At 44.4% G+C, this 20,088-nt stretch overlaps 1 protein-coding gene across 4 annotated transcripts in view; it reads left to right on the forward strand.

Annotated features, from left to right (window-relative positions):
• Positions 1–20,088, forward strand: part of KIAA1549L (KIAA1549 like) — a 297,801-nt gene that overhangs the window by 251,881 nt on the left and 25,832 nt on the right. For all 4 annotated transcript variants that reach the window (XM_021925928.2, XM_009186337.3, XM_003910061.5 and 1 more), the window contains one exon: positions 17,012–17,362. In XM_021925928.2, the coding sequence (XP_021781620.2) occupies positions 17,012–17,362 (351 nt within the window). The remainder of the gene's footprint in view (positions 1–17,011; positions 17,363–20,088) is intronic.

Here is a 20,088-nt window from a genome sequence, read left to right on the forward strand (position 1 = left end):
CAGGAAGCAGTTGGGACATCTAGTGAATAAAAGTATATCCCAAAGGGGAAAATGAGCCCATTTCTCAGAGCTCAGTCTACAAAGGCCTGCTGAAGAAGGCCTGGGTGCATTGTCTGATGTCAAGCCTCAAGGCTGACAATGCAGCCAGCTAGCTTCCTTTGTTACAGGTGAGCAGTGGTTACTGGAAGGAGATGAAGGAATTGAAATGGTTGTTTTGATGAGTTCCACTTGTCGAACAATGAAATATTATCTGGAAAGTCCCTGACTGCTCACAAAGCTTATGGCAAGTCTAGGACCTCCTAGGTAAATTTGTAATCCTATTATTAACAGAAATCTCTTCTGCCCACCCACTTCCCATACCTGCCCCAGCATCTTACAGCTTTGGTGTAACAGAGACCAAGGCCAACCACAGGAATGCCCTGGTGCTGCGTAATGGAGTGGTCCCAGTTAAGGATACAACCAGCTCTTTGCTCCATTGGGAAGCAATTGGTTGGATTTGGAGATTTTGTCCTTTATTCTAGAAGCAACCTTCTTGTTGCCCCCCTGACCTAGGTGCTCTTGTGTTGACCCCACCACCATTACCACCTTAGCATCTCACCCAAAACTTTCCTCCATAGCCCCCCATCTCAGCCTTTCATTTCCTTCTCTTACCTCTCCCAGCTAACATAAGCTATAATAACCCTGGCTTGATATGTTATCTTGACTTAATTTACAGTACATTATATTTTAACAGGGACTTCTAATCCAAGGGAAATATCTGCTCATGGGGAATCAGGCTTCCTGGGAGAGCCTGAGGCAAAGAGATCGAGGTGTTTGAGGGTGAAGGGGGTCTTTAGGTAAAGTCCGGATCTCACCAGGTTGATGGCTGCCCAGAAAGATACTTATCAACCCCACAATGATGGAGGCCACTTGGTGAGTCAGGAGTGGGAGGTGGGATGCTTGTTGGCAGGTTTGAGAGGGAAGCGGAGGGGTTTCAGGATGGCCTATGACCTCCTTCAGAGCCAGACCTCCCCTGCAGGCCAAGAATTTCCCTCCCCTGTAGGCAACTTCCCACTGGGCAGGAGATAAACAACTTCCCTTCTGTTAGCAGCACTCCAGTGCTATCTGCCTGCATCTTCTCTCTGATTCCCTGCATTCTGGACCCTGTCTGCTTTTACTCTTGGTACCTGCCTGCCCATCCCCATTTTTCCCGGACTCTGGGACCTCCTACCCTCTTGACCTAGGGTAGCCACTTCTTTCAGGCCAGGGTCCCCAGCATGTTCTAGGTATACTGGCAGGGAGAGGAGGAAGCAGGTTTAGGCAGATTTAGAAGTTGGGCTATGGTACAGACACTACAAGGCCTCAGCTGACCCCATGGAGGCTCTGCAGCTCAGATGGCCCTGCAGAGTTGTCTCAAGTTTGGGAAGCAGCTGTGCATATGTACTCTAGAATGGACCAGTCATTGGATGTCCTTGGGTGAGGCCGTTCTCTTCAGCCAAGGGCAATTCCCTGCGAGAGCTGACATCTGAGGGCTGACAGCTGGCAGTGTGCCCAGCAGCTGGGGGAATCCAAATTCTAGTCCTAAGCAGTATGGCTGAGAGTCCACTGGTTCCTTACAATCCTATGCACTCCTGGGCCACCCATGTCTGCCAAGCCCCTGCAGGAGCTGGAGGCCAGCGACAAACGAAAACACCCCTTGGGAATTGCCATTCCTTTTCTTTCTTCTAGCACATTTATTGAGTGCATTGGAACCATGGCAGCATATGCGCACTTAATGTACGTAAATTCAGTAATACAAGCCCTGAAAGAAAAAGGAAAACAAAATTTAAATAAAGCTAAGAAACTAGCTTTTGCATGTATTTTGTTTATATTGTACATTGCAGATTATATGTTTCTTTTTCCCTATTACCGTATAAGGTTTTATGCACAGGGCTACATGGGCTACACTAAGTGGATGAGTTAAGAGATTTTCAAGGGCTTTTCTCTATATGATTTTTACCTACTCTGCCGGCTGGCATTAGCATTAGCATCTAAGCCTTCTGTGAGATTCCACTGTACCTACCTGTGTGAGGCCCTGTGGAGAAGGGAAAGATGTATTAATGTTCGTGCATGGCCAGGTAATTACACACTAGTGGAGGAGAGAGGTAGAGGCACATGCAACATGCTGTGGCAATGAACTTGGATGGGAAGGAGTGCTCCTGAGGGTTTCTTCCTTCCTGTCTGTCCCATAGCCACTGCCCAGTACAGTCTCCTTTACTCACCACTGCTGAGCTGCCAGACAGTTGCCGGGGAAATCCTTCTAAAACACACACTCTTGTTCAAAATCCTTCAGGAGCTCCCCATAGCTTTGGGGATAAAACTCAGACTCTAAGCTCCCAGCTCAGGACTTTTCTGCTCTGGCTGGCTCAGATATGCCCTTCTAGCTGACGCTTGTCACTCGTTAACCCACCCCCTTGGCTCCAGCCTGAACACCTTCCCCAAACTTGTCCTGTGGTTTCCCATGTCCAGGTCTTTGCACGCATGCATCGCTCTGCCTGGAATCTCCCTTCCTACCTGCTTCATCCAGGTCTAGGCTGCTCAATCTCCTCACTGTTAACACTTAGGGCTGTAGAGTTTCTTCACACGGTGCGCTGTCCTGTGCATTATAGGATGTTTAGCAGCATCCCTGGCCTCTACCCATGCATGAGGTGCCGGAAGCCCCTCCCAGCTGTGACAACCAAAATATGTCTCCAGGCATTGCACATGTCCCCTGGTGGGCGAACCTGCTCCTGGCTGAGAACTACTGACTTAGGCAATGCTTTTGGAACTTGGTTTAACCATGACCTTTCCCAGCACCTTCTCCTGGCTCCTATGCCTATGGGCCCCTCCTTTGTGTTCCAGTAGCCCCTGATACTCACCCCAATCAAAGCCTTCGCCCCCAACTTCCATTAGTTGGTTTGCTTGTATTATTTCCCCATGCAACTCCTCAAGGACAGGAGTCACGTTTTATTTATGCTTGAAACCTCGGCACTCAGAATAGGAACTGGCACATAATAGATGCGGCGTCTCTATTTGTTGGGCAAATGAACAAACACGTGTGTCAACCAGAAGAGGTGATTCCTGAGCTGAGACTTGAAAAAACAGGGCATGTTTCTACCTCTGAGCCAAATACACATTAGGTTTGACCGAATATCAGAACCTTAGGCAGATTTCCATTGCCATTTGGAGTTCACTGTGAATGGTGGTTATTCAATAAACTGCTTTGGCAAAAGCAACAGAAACCCCAACTTAAACCGTCTTAAAACCTGAATGGGATAAGTTGTTTACGGTAAATCCAGGTATGGTTTGGTTGGGGCCCCAGTCTGTTCCTCTGCATTATACACAGCTCTGTGTTCCCCTGTGTGTTGGCCGCATCCACAGGTGGACTCTGGTAAGAAATCCCAGGCCTCATATCTACATCTTGCGTGGACCAGTGCAAGAGGGAATTCTCTTTTCCCAACCTCCAGACAAGGTGTATGGGTGTTACTCTGACTGACCATCATATGCCAAGTGTCCACCCCTTCATGAACCACTGTAGCAATGAATGCAGGGAGATTACACTGATTAAATTAACCTGGTCAGTCCCCATCGATGGAGCTGGGGCAGCTTAGTCCCAGCTAGCCCCCCTGGCTAAAACACAGGGAGAGAAGGAGATGGATGCTGAGGCCATCACAGTGCCTGCTACAGTACCTGCTGCTTGAGGAACACTTGTAGTTGGACTTCTTTATTTGGACAGATCTTGCTCTGTCGCCCAGGCTGGAGTACAGTGACACAATCACAGCTCACTGCAGCCCCAACCTCCTGGGCTCAGGTGAGCCTCCCTCCTCAGCCTCCCAAGTAGCTAGGACTAGGGGAGTGACACTGTGCCTGGTTAATTAAAAAAAATTTTTTTTTGGTAGAAATGGGGTTTCGCTATGTTGCCCATAGAGGTTGGTTGGTCTAGAACTCCTGGCTTTGAGCAATTTTCCCACCTCAGCCTCCCAAAGTGCTGGGATTATAAACATGAGCACTGTGTTGGGCATTTTAAGGAGCACGCCCAGCAGTCTCCTTCATGTCACTCTTCCCTCCAGTTTCATCCTGTTGTCATCTTTTTGTTTTTTGTTGTTGTTGTTTGTTTTTGAGACGGAGTTTCATTCTTGTTGCCCAGGCTGGAGTGCAATGGTGCGGTCTCAGCTCACTGCAACCTCCACTTCCTGGGTTCAAACAATTCTCCTGTCTCAGCCTCCCAAGTAGCTGGGATTACAGGTGCCCGTCGCCATGTCCAGCTATTTTTTATTTTTTTATTTTTTTTTATTTTTAGTAGAGACAGGGTTTCACCATATTGGCCAGGCTGGTCTCGAACTCCTGACCTCAGGTGATCTGCCCGCCTGTTTCTCCCAAAGTCCTGGGATTTTTACAGGCGTGAGCCACTGCGCCCAGCCCTCTTGTTGTCTTTGGTTGGCCCTTTCTGAAGGGAAAGAACAGCGTGGTGTTGTGTAATGACTACTATTCACTGTGGGCTCGGCAAGTCCAGGCTGCAGTCAGAGGTTCATGTTTTGGACACAGGTAGAGTGATAGAGGGATTTTGTGCATCTGTCTGATTTTTTCAAGAGCTGAAGAGGCAGAAGGGCAGACTTGAGTGGATGGCAGGGAGAGCCTGTTTGTGATGGAATAGTGCTGACTCATGGGAGAGATCCTCCCAGTCTCCTTGCTCCCTGCAGTGCCAGCTCAGCTAAGATGAAAAAAAGCAGGTGATGACTCACCTAGAAAGCAAAACGCGAATTAACTTTCCATGAGAGAAAGCCATTCTTAATATGTTTACTTTGGGGTTGATTCCTTTTTAAGAGGTTTTTAATTATGACTGTGGTTTATATATTGTTCTTGAAGTTCACAAGTAGTACGGTGGAGGGGCTGTCCTCATAGCTTATGGAGCTAGGCTACTTACGAGCTACATGAAGTTAGGCCAGTTACCTACCTATCTGCACTTTATTTTCTCATCTGCAAAATGGGGATACCAGTGGTACCTACTTTATGAGGATGTTGTGGGAATTAAATGAGTTAATGCAGACAAAGCATGTAGAAAACAGGCAGTGAACATTAGCTATTGTAACTCCCCAGGAGGGAGAGGGCGATACTCTCCTTTTCCTGTTTCTTTTCTTTTCTAGCAGTTATTACTCTGTTGTTGTTGTTGTTGTTGTTGTTGTTGTTGTTTTGAGACAGTCTCAGTCTCTCACCCAGGCTGGAGTGCAGTGGCATGATCTCAGCTCACTGCAACTTCTGCCTCCCAGGTTCAAGCAATTCTCCTGCCTTAGCCTCCTGAGTAGCTGGGATTATAAGCATGTGCCACCATGCCCAGCTAATTTTTGTATTTTTAATAGAGGTGGGGTTTCATCATCTTGGGCAGGCTGGTCTGGAACTCCTGACCTCAAGTGATCCACCCAACTCGGCCTCCCACAAGTACTGGGATTACAGGTGTGAGCCACCATGCCCGGCCTGCACTTACTGCTCTGAATTGTGTCACACACCAAAGAGAGGACTGTACTCCTCCAAGGGTGCCTTTCTTCAGCATGACCGGACAAGAGATGGACTTGGTGAAGGGTGCCTGGGACCTCTCCCACCTTGCCATAGGACAAGGCCACACTTCCAGAGATGACCTTTAAGGTAATGGTTTTGCAAACACAGGGTGGGACAGTGGTTGCAACTCAAGGCAAATGAATCTTGCTCAGTAATTGAATTTCCCCTGCTCCTTAGAGAGCAGCAAGTTATGGGGGAAGAAAGACAGGAAGTTGAGCTGGCACCTGAGACTTCTGTTACATGGGGAAGGTGTTTTGCTTTGGGGGCAGTGAGTAAGGCTGAGAGCATTGGAGCACCTTCTTTTATGCTTGCCTGTCCCATCTTCATGGTCTCAGTGGAGACTGTGATTATGGGTCACTCTCTGAAAGGATGTCCCTATTTCCTTAGAAGTCTATGAGAGACCCTTTCATGTCTTTTCTACCCACCTGAAACACAGAACAGCATGCTGTCCTCACATCCCCATAGCCCTGGAGTGACTGTAGATCATCCTTTGGAAAGGCATCAGAATGAAATTTGAAATTTTGCTGACATTTTTTTTTAAATTCCATTTGCACACCTTTGCAGAAAAGTCACCAAGCCATTATTTTGAACCCCACTGCCTGTTCTGAGGGCAACTAATCTCACTTTATTATTAGAGAAGCTTCCGGGATGCAGGCTCATAGGAAGCTGCTGCAAAGCTCTCTCTGCTCCTGTACCATCATGGTCGTCTTCCCACCTGGTGAAGTGAGAACTCCCTGAAATGTGGTTTCCAGAAGCAACTTTCTAAATATGTCTCTGCTTCCTCAGTAACAGGCAGCACTTGCAGTGGGCAGAGGAGGCATTAAATGGAGAGAAGTGGCACTGTTTGTGTGGCCCAAAGGACTCCAATTGGTGGAAAAGAAAAATGGACATGGAGCCAGATAAATTTCATCATGGCCAGATGGCCCAGGAATTTATCTTGCTGAAACCCCCACTCGGTCTCTGGGCCCTTGCCATGAAGTTGCATAATTTGTTCAGAATCTGTTCTTGCAGGATGGAGCTGCGATTGACAGTGAGCTGAAAATCAGGGCTTTGGGGCAGGGTTTGGAGAGGGGCTTCAACTTCCTGTGCTCCAGAAATGAAGTACCAAGGTGGGGCAAAGTGATGTTACACCCACTTGTGGAAAGTGTGGGCTTGTAAAACCCCTGTTCACTTTAGGGCTCCTAACTCAGGAAATTCTAGAATAAGTGGCCTCAAGAGCCCTTTATCCCTCTTCGTTAAGCCCATTCTAGATAAAACTGTTTCATTCATTTTAGACACATGGGAATGTCTTTTACTATTGAAGACTTTTGAGCAGGAATTCTCCAGACTTTTAAGACTCATTTCCACTCATTCATTCAATGAGTATTTCTTCCTGCTCTACCACACGCCATTCTGGGATGCGGCAGGAAACATGGGGCTTATCCAGTTGTCACCACTTATCCGTGGTTTCAGTTACTTGCAGTCAACTATGGTATGAAAATATTAAATGGGAAATTCCAAAGATAAACAATTTATACATTTTAAATTGTGTGCATTCTGAGTAGTATAATGGAGTCTAACGCCATCCCACTCCATCCCACCCAGGACAGGAGTCTTCCCTTTGTCCAGCTTATCCTGGTCAACAAGGATAAAGTCTGTGCTACCCAGCTGTCAGTCACTGTCGCAGCATGCCAGTGCTTGTGTTCAAGTAACGCTTATTTTACTTAACGGTGGCTCCAATGGGAGAGAGTGATAATGCAATTCGGATATGACAAAGAAAAGCTCTCTAGTGCTTCCTTTAGTAGGTGAAAGTTGCTGACTTAGTAAGGAAAGAAAAAAAAAACGTATTCCGAGGTTGCTAAAATCTCTGGTAACAATGAATCTTCTTTTTTCTTTGAGACAGAGTCTAGCTCTGTCACCCAGGCTGGATTGCAGTGGCGCAATAACGGCTCACTGCGACTTCCGCCTCCTGGGTGCAAGTGATTCTCCTGCCTCAGCCTCCCAAGTAGCTGGGATTACAGGCATGTACCACCCCGCCTGGCTAATTTTTGCCTTTTTAAAGAGACGAGGTTTCACCATGTTGGCCAGGCTGGTGTTGAACTCCTGACCTGAAGTGATCCACCAGCCTCGACCTCCCAAAGTGCTGGGATTGCAGGCATGAGCCACCGTGCCCAGCCAAGAATGAATCTTCTACCCATGAACTTGTGAACAGTATATTGTTATAATTGTTCTGTGTTATTATTAGCTATTGTTGTTAATTTCTCATTGTGCCTAATTTATAAATTAAACTTTATTATAGGTTTGTGTGGGAAAAAAACATCATGTATATAGGATTCATTACTCTCCACAATTTCAGGCATCCAGTGGGAGTCTTGAAACATTTTCCCTGAGGATAAGGGAGACATATTACACTAGGGAAAACTGACAACAAACACCCATGCACATAGATGTACAGCACAGTGTCGGGAAGGCTATGGAGGAACATAACTCAGGGAAGGCAGTGGAGAGTACCAGGAGCTTCTCGGAATAGCTTGGGCAGGGCAGGGCCCTCCAGGGAGGTGACTTTTGAGCAGACCTAAAATGTTGGCCCCAGGGGAAGAGCTTTCCAGGCAGAAAGTACAGCAACTGGAAGGGCCCAGACATGCTTGGGGAGCTCAGACACCATTAAGGAGACCGGGGTAGCACAGTTCCTCTTGTTGGTAAAGAGTCTTGGCTTCAACTCTTGCCTTTCCTTCACCCTCACATCTAATCTATCAGCAGCTCTGCCAGTTCTCTTCCAAAATACATCTTGAACTCACCCACCCCTTGTTTGTCCATGACCACCCTACCCAGGCCCCTGTCGTCTCTTCTGGCCTGCGGTTATGGCAATAGCTACAAGCAAGTGCTTCCTAACTGGCTTCCCATAAATTCCAGTCACATTTCTTCCCTGCTTAAAATTCTTCAGTCGTTTCCCATTGCCCTTTGACAACAGTCCAGCCTTCTTACCGTGGCCTTTCAGACCCTGCGTGATCTGGACCCTGCCTTCCTCTCCAGCCCCATGTCCTAACAATTAGGGCTTCAGCCATGTATTAGATCCATGTATTAGTTTACTAGGGGCACAGACTGGGTGGCATGGTTTAAACAACAGACATTTATTTTCTCACAGTTCTGGAGGTTATAAGTTCTAGATCAAAGTGTTGGTAGGGTTGGTTTCTTCTGAGGGCCATGAGGGAAGGATGTGTTCCAGGTCTCTTTCCTGAGTTTATGAAAGGCCATCTCTTCCCTGAGCCTTCATATCGGCTTCCCTTTATACATGCTGTGTCCAAATTTCCTCTTGGAAGGATCAGTCCTTTTGACCCAAAGGTCTACTCTAATGACCTCATTTAACTTAATTACCTCTGTGAAGGCCCCATCTCCAAATACAGTCACATTCTGAGATGCTGGGAGTTAGGACTTCAACATAAAAATTTTGTGGGGGACACAGTTCATTCTGTAACAGTTCTTTCTTTTTTTCAAGCACTACCAACTCTCTCTCACCTCTGGGCTTTTTCATAAGCTTTCCTACAACCACCACATGGGCAACTTCTTCTCCTCCTTCAGGTCTGAAAACATGGCACCTCCTCAGAGAAGCTTTCCCTGACCATCCACATCAAGCTAGCTATGTCAACCCATTATGTTTCTTTTATTATGGGAAAATTGACATATGGTAAAAATGTACGGGTTGTTAGTATACAATGTGATGAGCTTTGACAAACGTGTATACCTTTATAACCACCAGACCAATGAAAATACCAAACGTTTTCATCACTCCCAGAAAACTCTCTCACTTTTTTTTTCAGTCAATATTCAGCTCACCCGTAGGCAACCACTTGTCTGATATAAACCACTATAGTTTTACATGAACTTCATATAAATGGATTTATTCAGTATGTACTGTTTTGTGTCTGACTTCTTTCACTCAAGACTCATCTATGTTATTGCATGTATGAGTATTTTATTCTCTTTTATACTGGGTACTATTCTGTTGTATAAATATAATACTATTTGTTTATCCATTATCCTATTGTTGGACATTTGAATTGCTTCCAGTTTGAAGCTAGTATAAAAAAAAAACTGCCATAAACATTTTCATGTGTTTTCTTAACAAGTGTTTTCATTTGTCTGGATGAATATGTAGGAGTGGAATTTCTGGGTCATAGGGTAGGTATACGTTTAAGAAATTACAGTCAAATTTACAAAGTTTTTGCGTTGCTGCCCCTCCCACTAGCAGTATAACAGTTCTAATTCTAGTCTTCAACCTCACCAACATTTGTTGTTATTAATCTTTCTCATTTTAGCCATCCCACTGAATGTGAAATGATATAATTTCCTTATTACTAATGATGTTGATCATCTTTCCATGTGTTTATTGGACATTTTTGTGTCTTCTTTTGTTGAGGTATCTTTTCAAGCCTTTTGCCCAATTTCTAAATTGAGTTGCTTGTCTTTTTGTTATTCATTTGTAGGAACTATTTATATATTGTGGATACAAATATTTTCTTGTGGTTGGTAGCTTGTCTTTCCATTAGTTGTCTGATAAGATAGTAGTTTTAATTTTGAATAATACTTAAAGCTACAGAATGCGCCTCAGGACTAAATTGTTTTGGAATATCTTTTAAAAAGAAGACACTTGGGGTTCCCAGCAAGGCTATAATTTCCTTCAAGTTTGTTCTCATGGTGTTTCAAAGAGAGGATGAAGTCATGTGGGTACTTAGCCACTGTGTGTACCATCCTAGATGTGTTGGACTGGTTCGCTCATTTTAAAACAACATTGAAAGAATTGCAGGTGCTTGCTCTATCCAGTGGCCACCATGAAGCACAAGACCAGGGGCCCATATATGGAGGAGGAATGGCTTAAATGTCTTCTGAATACTGTGGCCTTTGCTGCTGAGTTCTGACATACCATAACTCTCCAAAACTATAATTACGTGTATATCCCCTCACCTGGTAATTCTCCTTCTAGAATTGAACCTAAGGATAAACTCATGATTATATGCAAAGTTCTTTTTTTGTTATTATTATTTTTGAGACGGAGTCTCGCTCTGTCACCCAGGCTGGAGTGCAGTGGTGCGATCTTGGCTCACTGCAACCTCCGCCTCCTGGGCTCAAGCAATTCTCCTGCCTCAGCCTCCGGAGCAGTTGGGATTACAGGCGTGCGCTATGTCACCTGGCTAATTTTTGTGTTTTTAGTAGAGGCAGCATTTCAACATGTTGCCCAGGCTGGTCTCGAACTCCGGACCTCAAGTGATCCATCTGCCTTGGCCTCCCAAAGTGCTGGGATTACAGGCGTGAGCCACTGCGTCCAGCCATATATGCAAAGTTCTAAACACAAGGATACTTATTCCAGCTTTGTTCATATAGTAAGATATTAGAAAAACATCTAAAATAGTGGACTGTTAAATATATGGTAGCCTAAAAACTCCATTTATTAGAATACTATGAAATCCTTAAAGTTATTCTCTATAAATACATTTATTCATTCATGAAGATATTCATTTACAATATTGTTGAATTAAAAAGGTTTCAAAATACTGTATTAATGTAATGTCATTTTTAAAAACCTTATATATGCGTGCACGCATATGTAAGTGTGTGTTTACATATATATATATATGCCTACATATATATGTATATGTGTGTATGTATTCTGTTTATAAAATCATGACCCAAACAGCTTGGTCTAAGAGAGTATCTAAGTCAAAAGAACTCTGCCAACAAAAGTAGTTTTTAAATACCTCTACTCCTTTACTTATATTTTTATATGTGAGAAGGCAAGTACATAATAGTCAGTAAAACTTTCTAAATTCCCTTAATTCCTCTCCCATTCACATGCCACACCTGCTTCTGCACCTCTCTTGAAAATCTCACCATAAAATTCTGCAGCCCACACCTCTTCTGCCTCTCATTGCCCATCCCCACTTCCTGGTCTCCATCACACACACAATCTGTGTGGCAAAGCGTGGGCTCTCCTTGGAAGTGGAAGAGGGAGAAACTGACCTGGGTCAAGCCCACACTCTCTGTAGTGGCCTGGAGCAGTGGGGAGGCCGTTGGCAGTTCTTTAGTATTCATAATCCTCATCCTATTTCATATGCGTAGAAAACATCTGGAAGGATGGGTACGAGGTCAAAATGTTAACAGTAGTTATTTCTGGTGATCAGATTAGAGTAGATTTTAATTTTCTTCCTTTTGCTTATCTGTGTTTTCTAATTTCCTACCATGAACAGACATTCCTTGATGAATATTTTTAGAATTTTTATTGAAGTATATCTTGATTAGTTTATAAAAATAGCTTTTTGAAAAAAATGAGTTTCTCAGAGCTTTTCAAGAATGGGAAGTCATAGAAGCAAGTATGGTCCATTCCAAGTTAAAGAGGTTTAAAAATAAATTCTCTGTCCCAGATACAGCCCCAACCCAAGCCAACTGTCAGCCAACACTGGGAGGTCTGTCTTTGTTCCTGTCTCCCCTCTTTGGTCAAATAAAAGCAAAAGGCATTTTCAGAAATGTGCCAGTGAGGGAGAAGGGTTTAGGGCAAGTTCAGCCAGTCGATGTGATATCTCGTATCTGAAAATGGACACAACTGTAGAGCTCTGAGAGGCTGAGGGAGGAAACCCACGTGGAAAAGGCGGCACAGAGCTGGCACACCACAGGTCCTCGAGTCAATCTGAGCACCTATTATGTTTGTTCATTGAACAGACAGTTACAGCTTCACCTCTGGACAAGGTCCCGGATTGGGGGCTGTGAATACAATGATTAATAAGACACTGACCCAACCCTGAAGGAGTTCCCAGTCTATGGGAGGAGATAGATAACAGCAACAATAATAATTGCAGCTAATGTTTATTAAACAAATGCTGATGTGCCAGATACTGTGAGTGCTTCGTATTTATACATTGATGCTTTTCATCCTTATAGTAATCTATAAGGTAGATTATCTCAATAAGTATTTTATCTTCTTTTCTGGTCATAGAAATTTGTTTGACTCTGTCAGAGCCCACAACTATAGTATGGTAATAGATCTGTTTATATATATACAGTGGGTAAGAGCTTAGGTGCCGGAATGAAGCTTTCTGTGTTCAAATCTCAGCCCTGCTAATTATGAGCAACACATTTGTCTTTCAGTGCCTTAATTTCCTTGTCTGTAAAGTGGCAATATTCATAGTTGTTACTTTATAAGTTCTTATAAGGACAAAAAGAGCCGAAATGTATAAAGTACTTAAAACAGTGCCTGGCATGTAAGCTGTTGATAAAGATGAGCTGCTATTATTGCTGTTGCTATTATTTGTTTCCTCCTATTGACTGGGAGCTCCTTGAGGGCTGGGTCACTATCTTATTAATTATTTTATCCATCACCCCCAACCCAGGGCCTAGTACAGGGTTGAAACCAATAATTGTCTGTTAAGCAAAAGGACAAACTTATCACTATTCATATGTTTTAGTTGGGGCGGGAGGTGCAGGGGATGGTTCCCTTCATGAGTAGATGTCAGATTTCCCCAAAGATGATGATAATAGGAGCAGTATGGCATCTCCCAGAGCAAGTAGAGTCCAAGAAACATAAATGTCAGACCGTAGTTCAACTCTCCCATTTTACAGATGAGGAGCCTGAGGCTTCTGGGGTTCCTGCGACTTCTTATTGTCATGCAACTCATTAGCATTGGAGGAAATGTGTTAGGGAAAGTGGGCCTTTTATCTTAACCTCAACTTCCACCTCAAGGGTGTTATAAATAAAGTTTCAGTGCTGCAAAAGAATTAGCACTTGAATATAAAAATTTGTTTTTAATTCTCAGTAAGGCAAGTTACTTCTATAGAAGGGTGCACCCTTACAGATGGAGCAATGGTGAGCGCACACTTGGATAAGGGAGGAGAAGGGGTTCTTATCGCTGACGCACATGGCCCCTGCTGCTGTGTCATTCCCCCATTGGCTAAGGTTAGACCGCACAGGCTAAACTAATTCCGATTGGCTAATTTAAAGAGTGACGGGGTGAGTGGTTTGGTGGGAAAAATGGTTATGACAGAGCAGGTAATTGGAATGAGTCAGGGTGGAGTAGGTAATCAGAACGAGTCAGGGTGGACCAGGTAATCGGAATGAGTCAGGGTGGAGTTGGTAATTGGAATGAGTCAGGGTGGACCAGTTAATCGGAATCAGTCAGGGTGGACCAGGTAATCGGAATGAGTCAGGGTGGAGTTGGTAATTGGAATGAGTCAGGGTGGAGCAGGTAATTGAAAAAAGTTTCTTTATGAGGAAGTTAAGTTTAAAAGTAGAAGGCAAAGAATTGAACATACTGACATACTGACTCTTTGAAAAGAAATTTAGAACTTATATCTAACAAGGGGAAGTGGATGGAATTTATTTCAGTTTAGGTTCACAAAGCTTGATTAAATGCCAAGTGCCTGTGCTAGGCTTCTGAGAAACAGAAGTGAAATGGCTTCAGGGAGTATCCGGTCTTGGGGAAGTCACAGTTTAAGCAAATCCAAGTGTGATGAGAGGAAGCCCAGGTATAATGAGAGCTAGTCTTGTTTCTATCTGTAGCTATCGAGAGATGATTGGTGGCCTGATCAAGCCTGCTGAGAGCATACTTGGACCTTCCAATTAAAGGGAACTCCCCATGTGGAATGGAAACCTTATGGGGGAAGCAGAGGCTGATCTCCATTCGGGGGGCATGGGTCGGTGGCAGTGGGAGCCTGGAGAAAAAGTCTCTACCTTCCCAGCAAAGGTAGCACTTACATATGTGTGTATATGTACAACACATATATGTGCGGTGGCCTAGCACTGTTCCCTGCCAACCTTACTGAAAGAACTCACCCACCCCCAGTACTAACCCACCCCAGGGCTCTTCGGGCAGTGGGAATAGGGAAATGTTGCTAAGGAGGATGCTTTTGCTCTAAGGCACAACTATAAATTCATGTGATAATAGATCTACCAATATGTCTGGAAATGCATAGCACAGCTCAGGGGTGGGGAAATTGTACCTCAGCTCACCCCATGCTGTTAATCTCCCACCTGGGAGCAGTTTAGCATTGAGCCTCCGTTATGTATCAGGGAGACTCTGGATGTCGGGAGGAAGGGCCTTGTGTGGCTAGCAACCGGCATGAGCAGGACATTCACATGAGAGGCAGTGCCGTGCTGCAGGATGTGTGCGGGTCAGGAGCTGGGAGCAGGAGCCTCTGCCGTTGCCTGCCTCTGAGCAACTTCAGATAAGTCACCTCCCCATATGTTAAACGGGGCTTGAGTTTAATGATCTCCTAAAGTCCCTTCCGGCTCTGCAGTTCAGTTTTGAATGTTCTATGCATTGTGAAGAACATAACTTTCCAGAGTTGCATTTGCTATTGCAGAAGGTATCTCCAGTCAAAACCACATCTCAACAGGCAGATCTGCTGGCTTTCAGGAAGCAGGTTTCCCAGTCAGTGACCTTAAGCCTTTCTCTAAAGAGCCTCTAAGAGCAGAAGAGCCCCAGTGTGTCCCCCAGCTCAGGAGTTTGGGGGTCATGCACCCAGGCATGAAATGTCTTTGAGTTCTTGTTTATGATTGCAAGGGTAACTTTACATTCTACTCCAGAATCTGTCCTTGCTCTTATTAGTATAAAAATAGTACATGTTTTAAATTACATACTGTAGATGTTTGTTGATAGATCTAGACTTAGAGGCTGATAGAAAACCTCACTTTTCATCTTGAACTTTAGCCAAGTCCTAACTCTAGGAGATAAGATGACAAGAAATGTATATTTTTTGTGTGCTTTCTATATTTTCACTTTCTTCGCTAATGAGCATGTATTAATTTAATGCTAAAAAGGTAAATATATTTTTTAAATTGAAGTATAACGCAGTTATGACCTTCATGTGTAATATTTAAGGAGAGAAGGACTCCCCATTTCGGGTGAATCCCCTCATGACATTTACTTGCTGTGCTTATTTTATGCATCAGGGTGCTTTATACATAGTAATTATATGGAAATATGTGCAATTGAATGAATAAAGTAATAATGATGATTATGATGACGACAGCAACTAGCATTGTTTTTACCATGTGCTACTACTCTAAAATCTTTAGATGTACCTTTAATCCTTAGAAAAGCCTTTGAGGCAGTATTATCCTCATTTTACAGATGAGGAAACTGAAATACCAAAAAGTTAAAGTAACTGTCCTGGTTGGAATGTTTTGAACACACTGTCTTTTATCTTCTTTGTGCACCTTTTATTTCTGGCTATTGCTGTGGCGTCTGCCACAAGGCAGCAGCTTCCCCGTATCGCCTTGGCGGTCCCTATCTCTTCCCCTTTGTGTTCTTGCACCCTGAGATTCATGCATGTCCAGACTGGTGGAATAAACTCCTACAGGCATCCCCACCTAATGATGGCAGAGAAGCCTCAGAGCAAGAAAGCAGACACTTATGAAGCAAGCATTCATTCGCAGGCAAGCACGAGACCATCCATGCAGCCTGCTCTGGAAGCTTATGAAGTCCCAGCTGTCTGCCCACCCTGATACTGAAGCTGCGCACTGAATGAAAGGTTCAGTGAAGAAAGGCAGGAGAATGTTCTAGATCAGTGGATTTCAAACTTGAACGGGCATCGGAATCTCCTGGAGGGCATATTAAAGCACATATTGCTGGGCCTCGCCCCCAGAGCTTCTGATTGTGTACCATGCCTTAAGATCCGTGATCTAGGCCGGGCGCGGTGGCTCAAGCCTGTAATCCCAGCACTTTGGGAGGCCGAGACGGGCGGATCACGAGGTCAGGAGATCGAGACCATCCTGGCTAAAACGGTGAAACCCCGTCTCTACTAAAAAAATACAAAAAACTAGCCGGGTGAGGCGGCAGGTGCCTGTAGTCCCAGCTACTCGGGAGGCTGAGGCAGGAGAATGGCCTGAACCCGGGAGGCGGAGCTTGCAGTGAGCTGAGATCCGGCCACTGCACTCCAGCCTGGGCAACAGAGCAAGACTCTGTCTCAAAAAAAAAAAAAAAAAAGATCCGTGATCTAGAAGCAGGATTTTGTTATTCTCTCTGATAACTAGCATCAGGCAATCAGCACTTCCTTAACCAATGGCTGGAAAGAGGACCATTTAGGGAGTGAATCTAGAATGCTACCCCTCTGGGTGTAGATTACAAGACATTCCAGGGTCTTATACCCGAAGGCATAGAGGTGGGGAATGTCTCTAAAATATTTTAGAGAGTACCATTAATGTCATCAGTGAAAGCCATTTCTCAAGTCTGTTACACTAACAGGCAGCCTGCAGCGGTGGTCAAACTATGGGCAACTGAAGTGCACACCGATACTCAGAGTGTGGACTTCCTGATAGAGGACACTGACTACCCGACTAGTGTGAATTCCTGGATAGGGTACGTAGAATATAATTTAAATTAGCACAGATGCATACCAGCATCTGTTCAAGTGAATGTTTTAGAGTAAATTGCAGAGCACCTTCATGGGAAGGAAAGTTAATTAACACATCAGTGGGCTTTGTTTCCTCCCACAGACTGAGCCTGAAATCATAGAGGAAACCAACATTGACAGAGTTCATGAGCCCCGGGGCTATTCCAGGTCTCGGCAGGTGAAAGGCCACTCGGAGACCTCCACGCTGAGCTCCCAGCCATCCATCGACGAGGTCAGGCAGCAGATGCATATGCTGTTGGAGGAGGCGTTCAGCCTGGCATCCGCGGGCCACGCAGGCCAGAGCCGGCACCAAGAAGCCTACGGCTCAGCCCAGCACCTGCCCTACTCGGAGGTGGTGACCAGCGCTCCGGGGACCATGACGCGGCCCAGGGCTGGGGTGCAGTGGGTGCCGACCTACCGCCCAGAAATGTATCAGTACAGCCTGCCTCGGCCGGTAAGTCGTTCATCCCACCCACCTGCCATCATCAGGTCAGTCTGCCCAGTGAGTTCCAACAGGAGACTCAGAGCAGGGGCTTCTACAGATAAAAGCTTTGGGATCTGGAGATGAACTATGCTGGGCCCTCATCCTATCATCCCATCTTCCACCCATGATCCAAAGCCTAAGCTTTTGACTCCTGTGGGCAATGCACGTGAGAATCCCTTCTCTCCAGCCATAATGTATTTTAGAATGAATTGCCTTTTCTAATATCCCTCCTGTAAATGGCTGACCGTGTTCTTCACGCACTGGTGGTTTCCTACACTTTCAAGCCTGAGACCCATTTTAAATATCGAAAGGCATCTCAGAGCCACATGCTAAGGGGTTGTGTGGCCTGGTGGTTAAGCGCACAGGCTTTGAGCCAGGTGGCTCGACTTTAAATCTCAGGTCTACCAGATGAAAGTTGACAAAATCAGAATGGAATCACTTGTGTTAAATAAAATTAAATGAAAAATGTTAAAAACCTGGCAAGCAGAGCCAGAGAAGGCCAGGAAGGGAGGGTTTTCATGCATAAATGCCTGATAGCAATAACTATCACAAAAGACTCTGCAAAAATCACAATCTTGCACAAAGGCCATTGCAACCTTACACACACAAAAAATACTTGTGCGAGGACATCTGTCCAGCAACTGCCTGTCCAGGCTTGAACTGGTACCACACTTGTCATTGATTTTTGCAGCCGAGAATAATTTTCTCAAAACAATTACGCAATCCTCCCTGTTTTTCCTTTAAAAACTTTTGTCTTCCTTTACCTCCCTGAACACAGTTTACTATGGCATGGGTATTCCCATTGCAATACCCATTCCCAAATAAACATCATTGTTTTTAGAGACAAAAAAAACAAGTCTGTTATTTAGGTTGACAGCCACTTTCTGGCTTTGTAACTTGGGAAAATTACTTAAAGTCTTTACAAATGAGAAAAATAAGCTACTTTCTAGACTTGTAAAGATTAAATGAGTTAGTGTATGTAAGGTACTGTAAGAATACTTGGTACATAGTAAATGCTATAAAAATATTATTCATAGGTTGGGCGTCGTGGCTCATGCCTATAATCCCAGCACTTTGGGAGGCCGAGATGGGCTGATCGCTTGAGCTCAAGAGTTCGAGACCAGCCTGGGCAACGTGGTGAAACCCCATCTAAACAAAAATTAGCCAGGTGTGGCTAATATGCGCCTATAGTCCCAGCTATTTGGGAGGCTGAGGTGAGAGGATTGCTTGAGCCCAGGAAGCAGAGGTTGCAGTGAGCCAAGATTGTGAGACTGCACTTCAGCCTGGGTGACACAGTAAGACCCTGTCTCTGAAAAAAAAAAGAATATTGTGATTATTAAGTAGCAATTATATTTCCGTATTTGAAAAAACATCCAATGACTGAAAGCTTCTGTAATTTACACTTGATCTTAGTCAAAAAACCAAGAAGTTATAAGTTTTTGTGATTTAAATCACAATTTTAATTAGTTTGCATTTCATTCATCACCATAGCATCTAAAATATATCTTTTAAAAAAGACATAGTTTTATAAACCATAGACTGTGATAGACAATGCCTTGTGCATGTATAGATGCCAGATTCTGGGAATCTGGGATGAGTTCTGGGTTTCAGAGAGGAAGGCTTAGACAACCAGATCAAGTCTTCCAACAGCTGAGAAGATGCGATGGCCCATAGCCATCGTATCTCAATTTTGTAAAACCATCTAAAAAAAAATCCATTGTGGGTCATATGATGAAAACTTAAATGGTTCTGTTTGTTATACTTGTGGCTTAGTGTTTGTGGCAAGGACAAAAACATCAGCATTATGTATATTTTATAAATGAAGCCACCTACAGTGGAAAAGGACTGTGAAATAACACAACAGAGAGATGGGTCATCAAACTAGAACTAACCTTCCTTCCTTCCTTCCTTCGTTCCTTCCGTCTGTCCTTCCTTCTTTTCTTTCTTTTCTTTTCTTTCTTTTCTTTCTTTTCTTCTGTCTCTCTGTCTCTCACCCAGGCTGGAGTACAAGTTCAGTGGCATGATCTCGGCTCACTACAACCTCTGCCTCCCAGGTTCAAGCGCTTCTTGTGCCTCAGCCTCCTGAGTAGCAGGGACTACAAATGCATACCACCACGCCCGGCTACTTTTTTGTATTTTTATTAGAGAGGGGGTTTCACCATGTTGGCCAGGCTGGTTTCGAACTCCTGACCTCAGGTGATCCACCCGCCTTGGCCTCCCAAAGTGCTAGGATTACAGGCGTGAGCCATCACGCCTGGCTGAACCAGAACATTATTAAAGGCAGTTCTTTTGTTATTAAGGTTTCCTTCTTGATCAACAACCCATGAGGTCCATATTTTCAGGAAAGGAGAAAATAGCTAACAATACAGAGTAGAAATAATGATGATTCTTAACCCAAGCTCATACAGAGTCCTTTTGTGCTATGATAATGTGGAAATCCGTAGAAAAGATGGCAATTTAGAAGGATAACTGTGATTACTTTCTGTCTTCTAAAGAGAGGGTGCTTTGAGCTCTGCCAGAAGATAATTGGAAGCTGGTGGTTTAAATACACTAGGCCAGGCTAATGGCATTTATATCATGGAAAAGGTTACTGCCGGCGGCCTGGGATTTCTGCAGTGCAGTTCAGGAGACTCTTGATCATATTTTACCCGTTAACTCTGTGAAGAAATTGGACTCCATATCTAATGTCCAATCCA

Source organism: Papio anubis, chromosome 12 (genome assembly GCF_008728515.1).
Source record: "Papio anubis isolate 15944 chromosome 12, Panubis1.0, whole genome shotgun sequence".
NCBI classification, from domain to species: domain Eukaryota; kingdom Metazoa; phylum Chordata; class Mammalia; order Primates; family Cercopithecidae; genus Papio; species Papio anubis.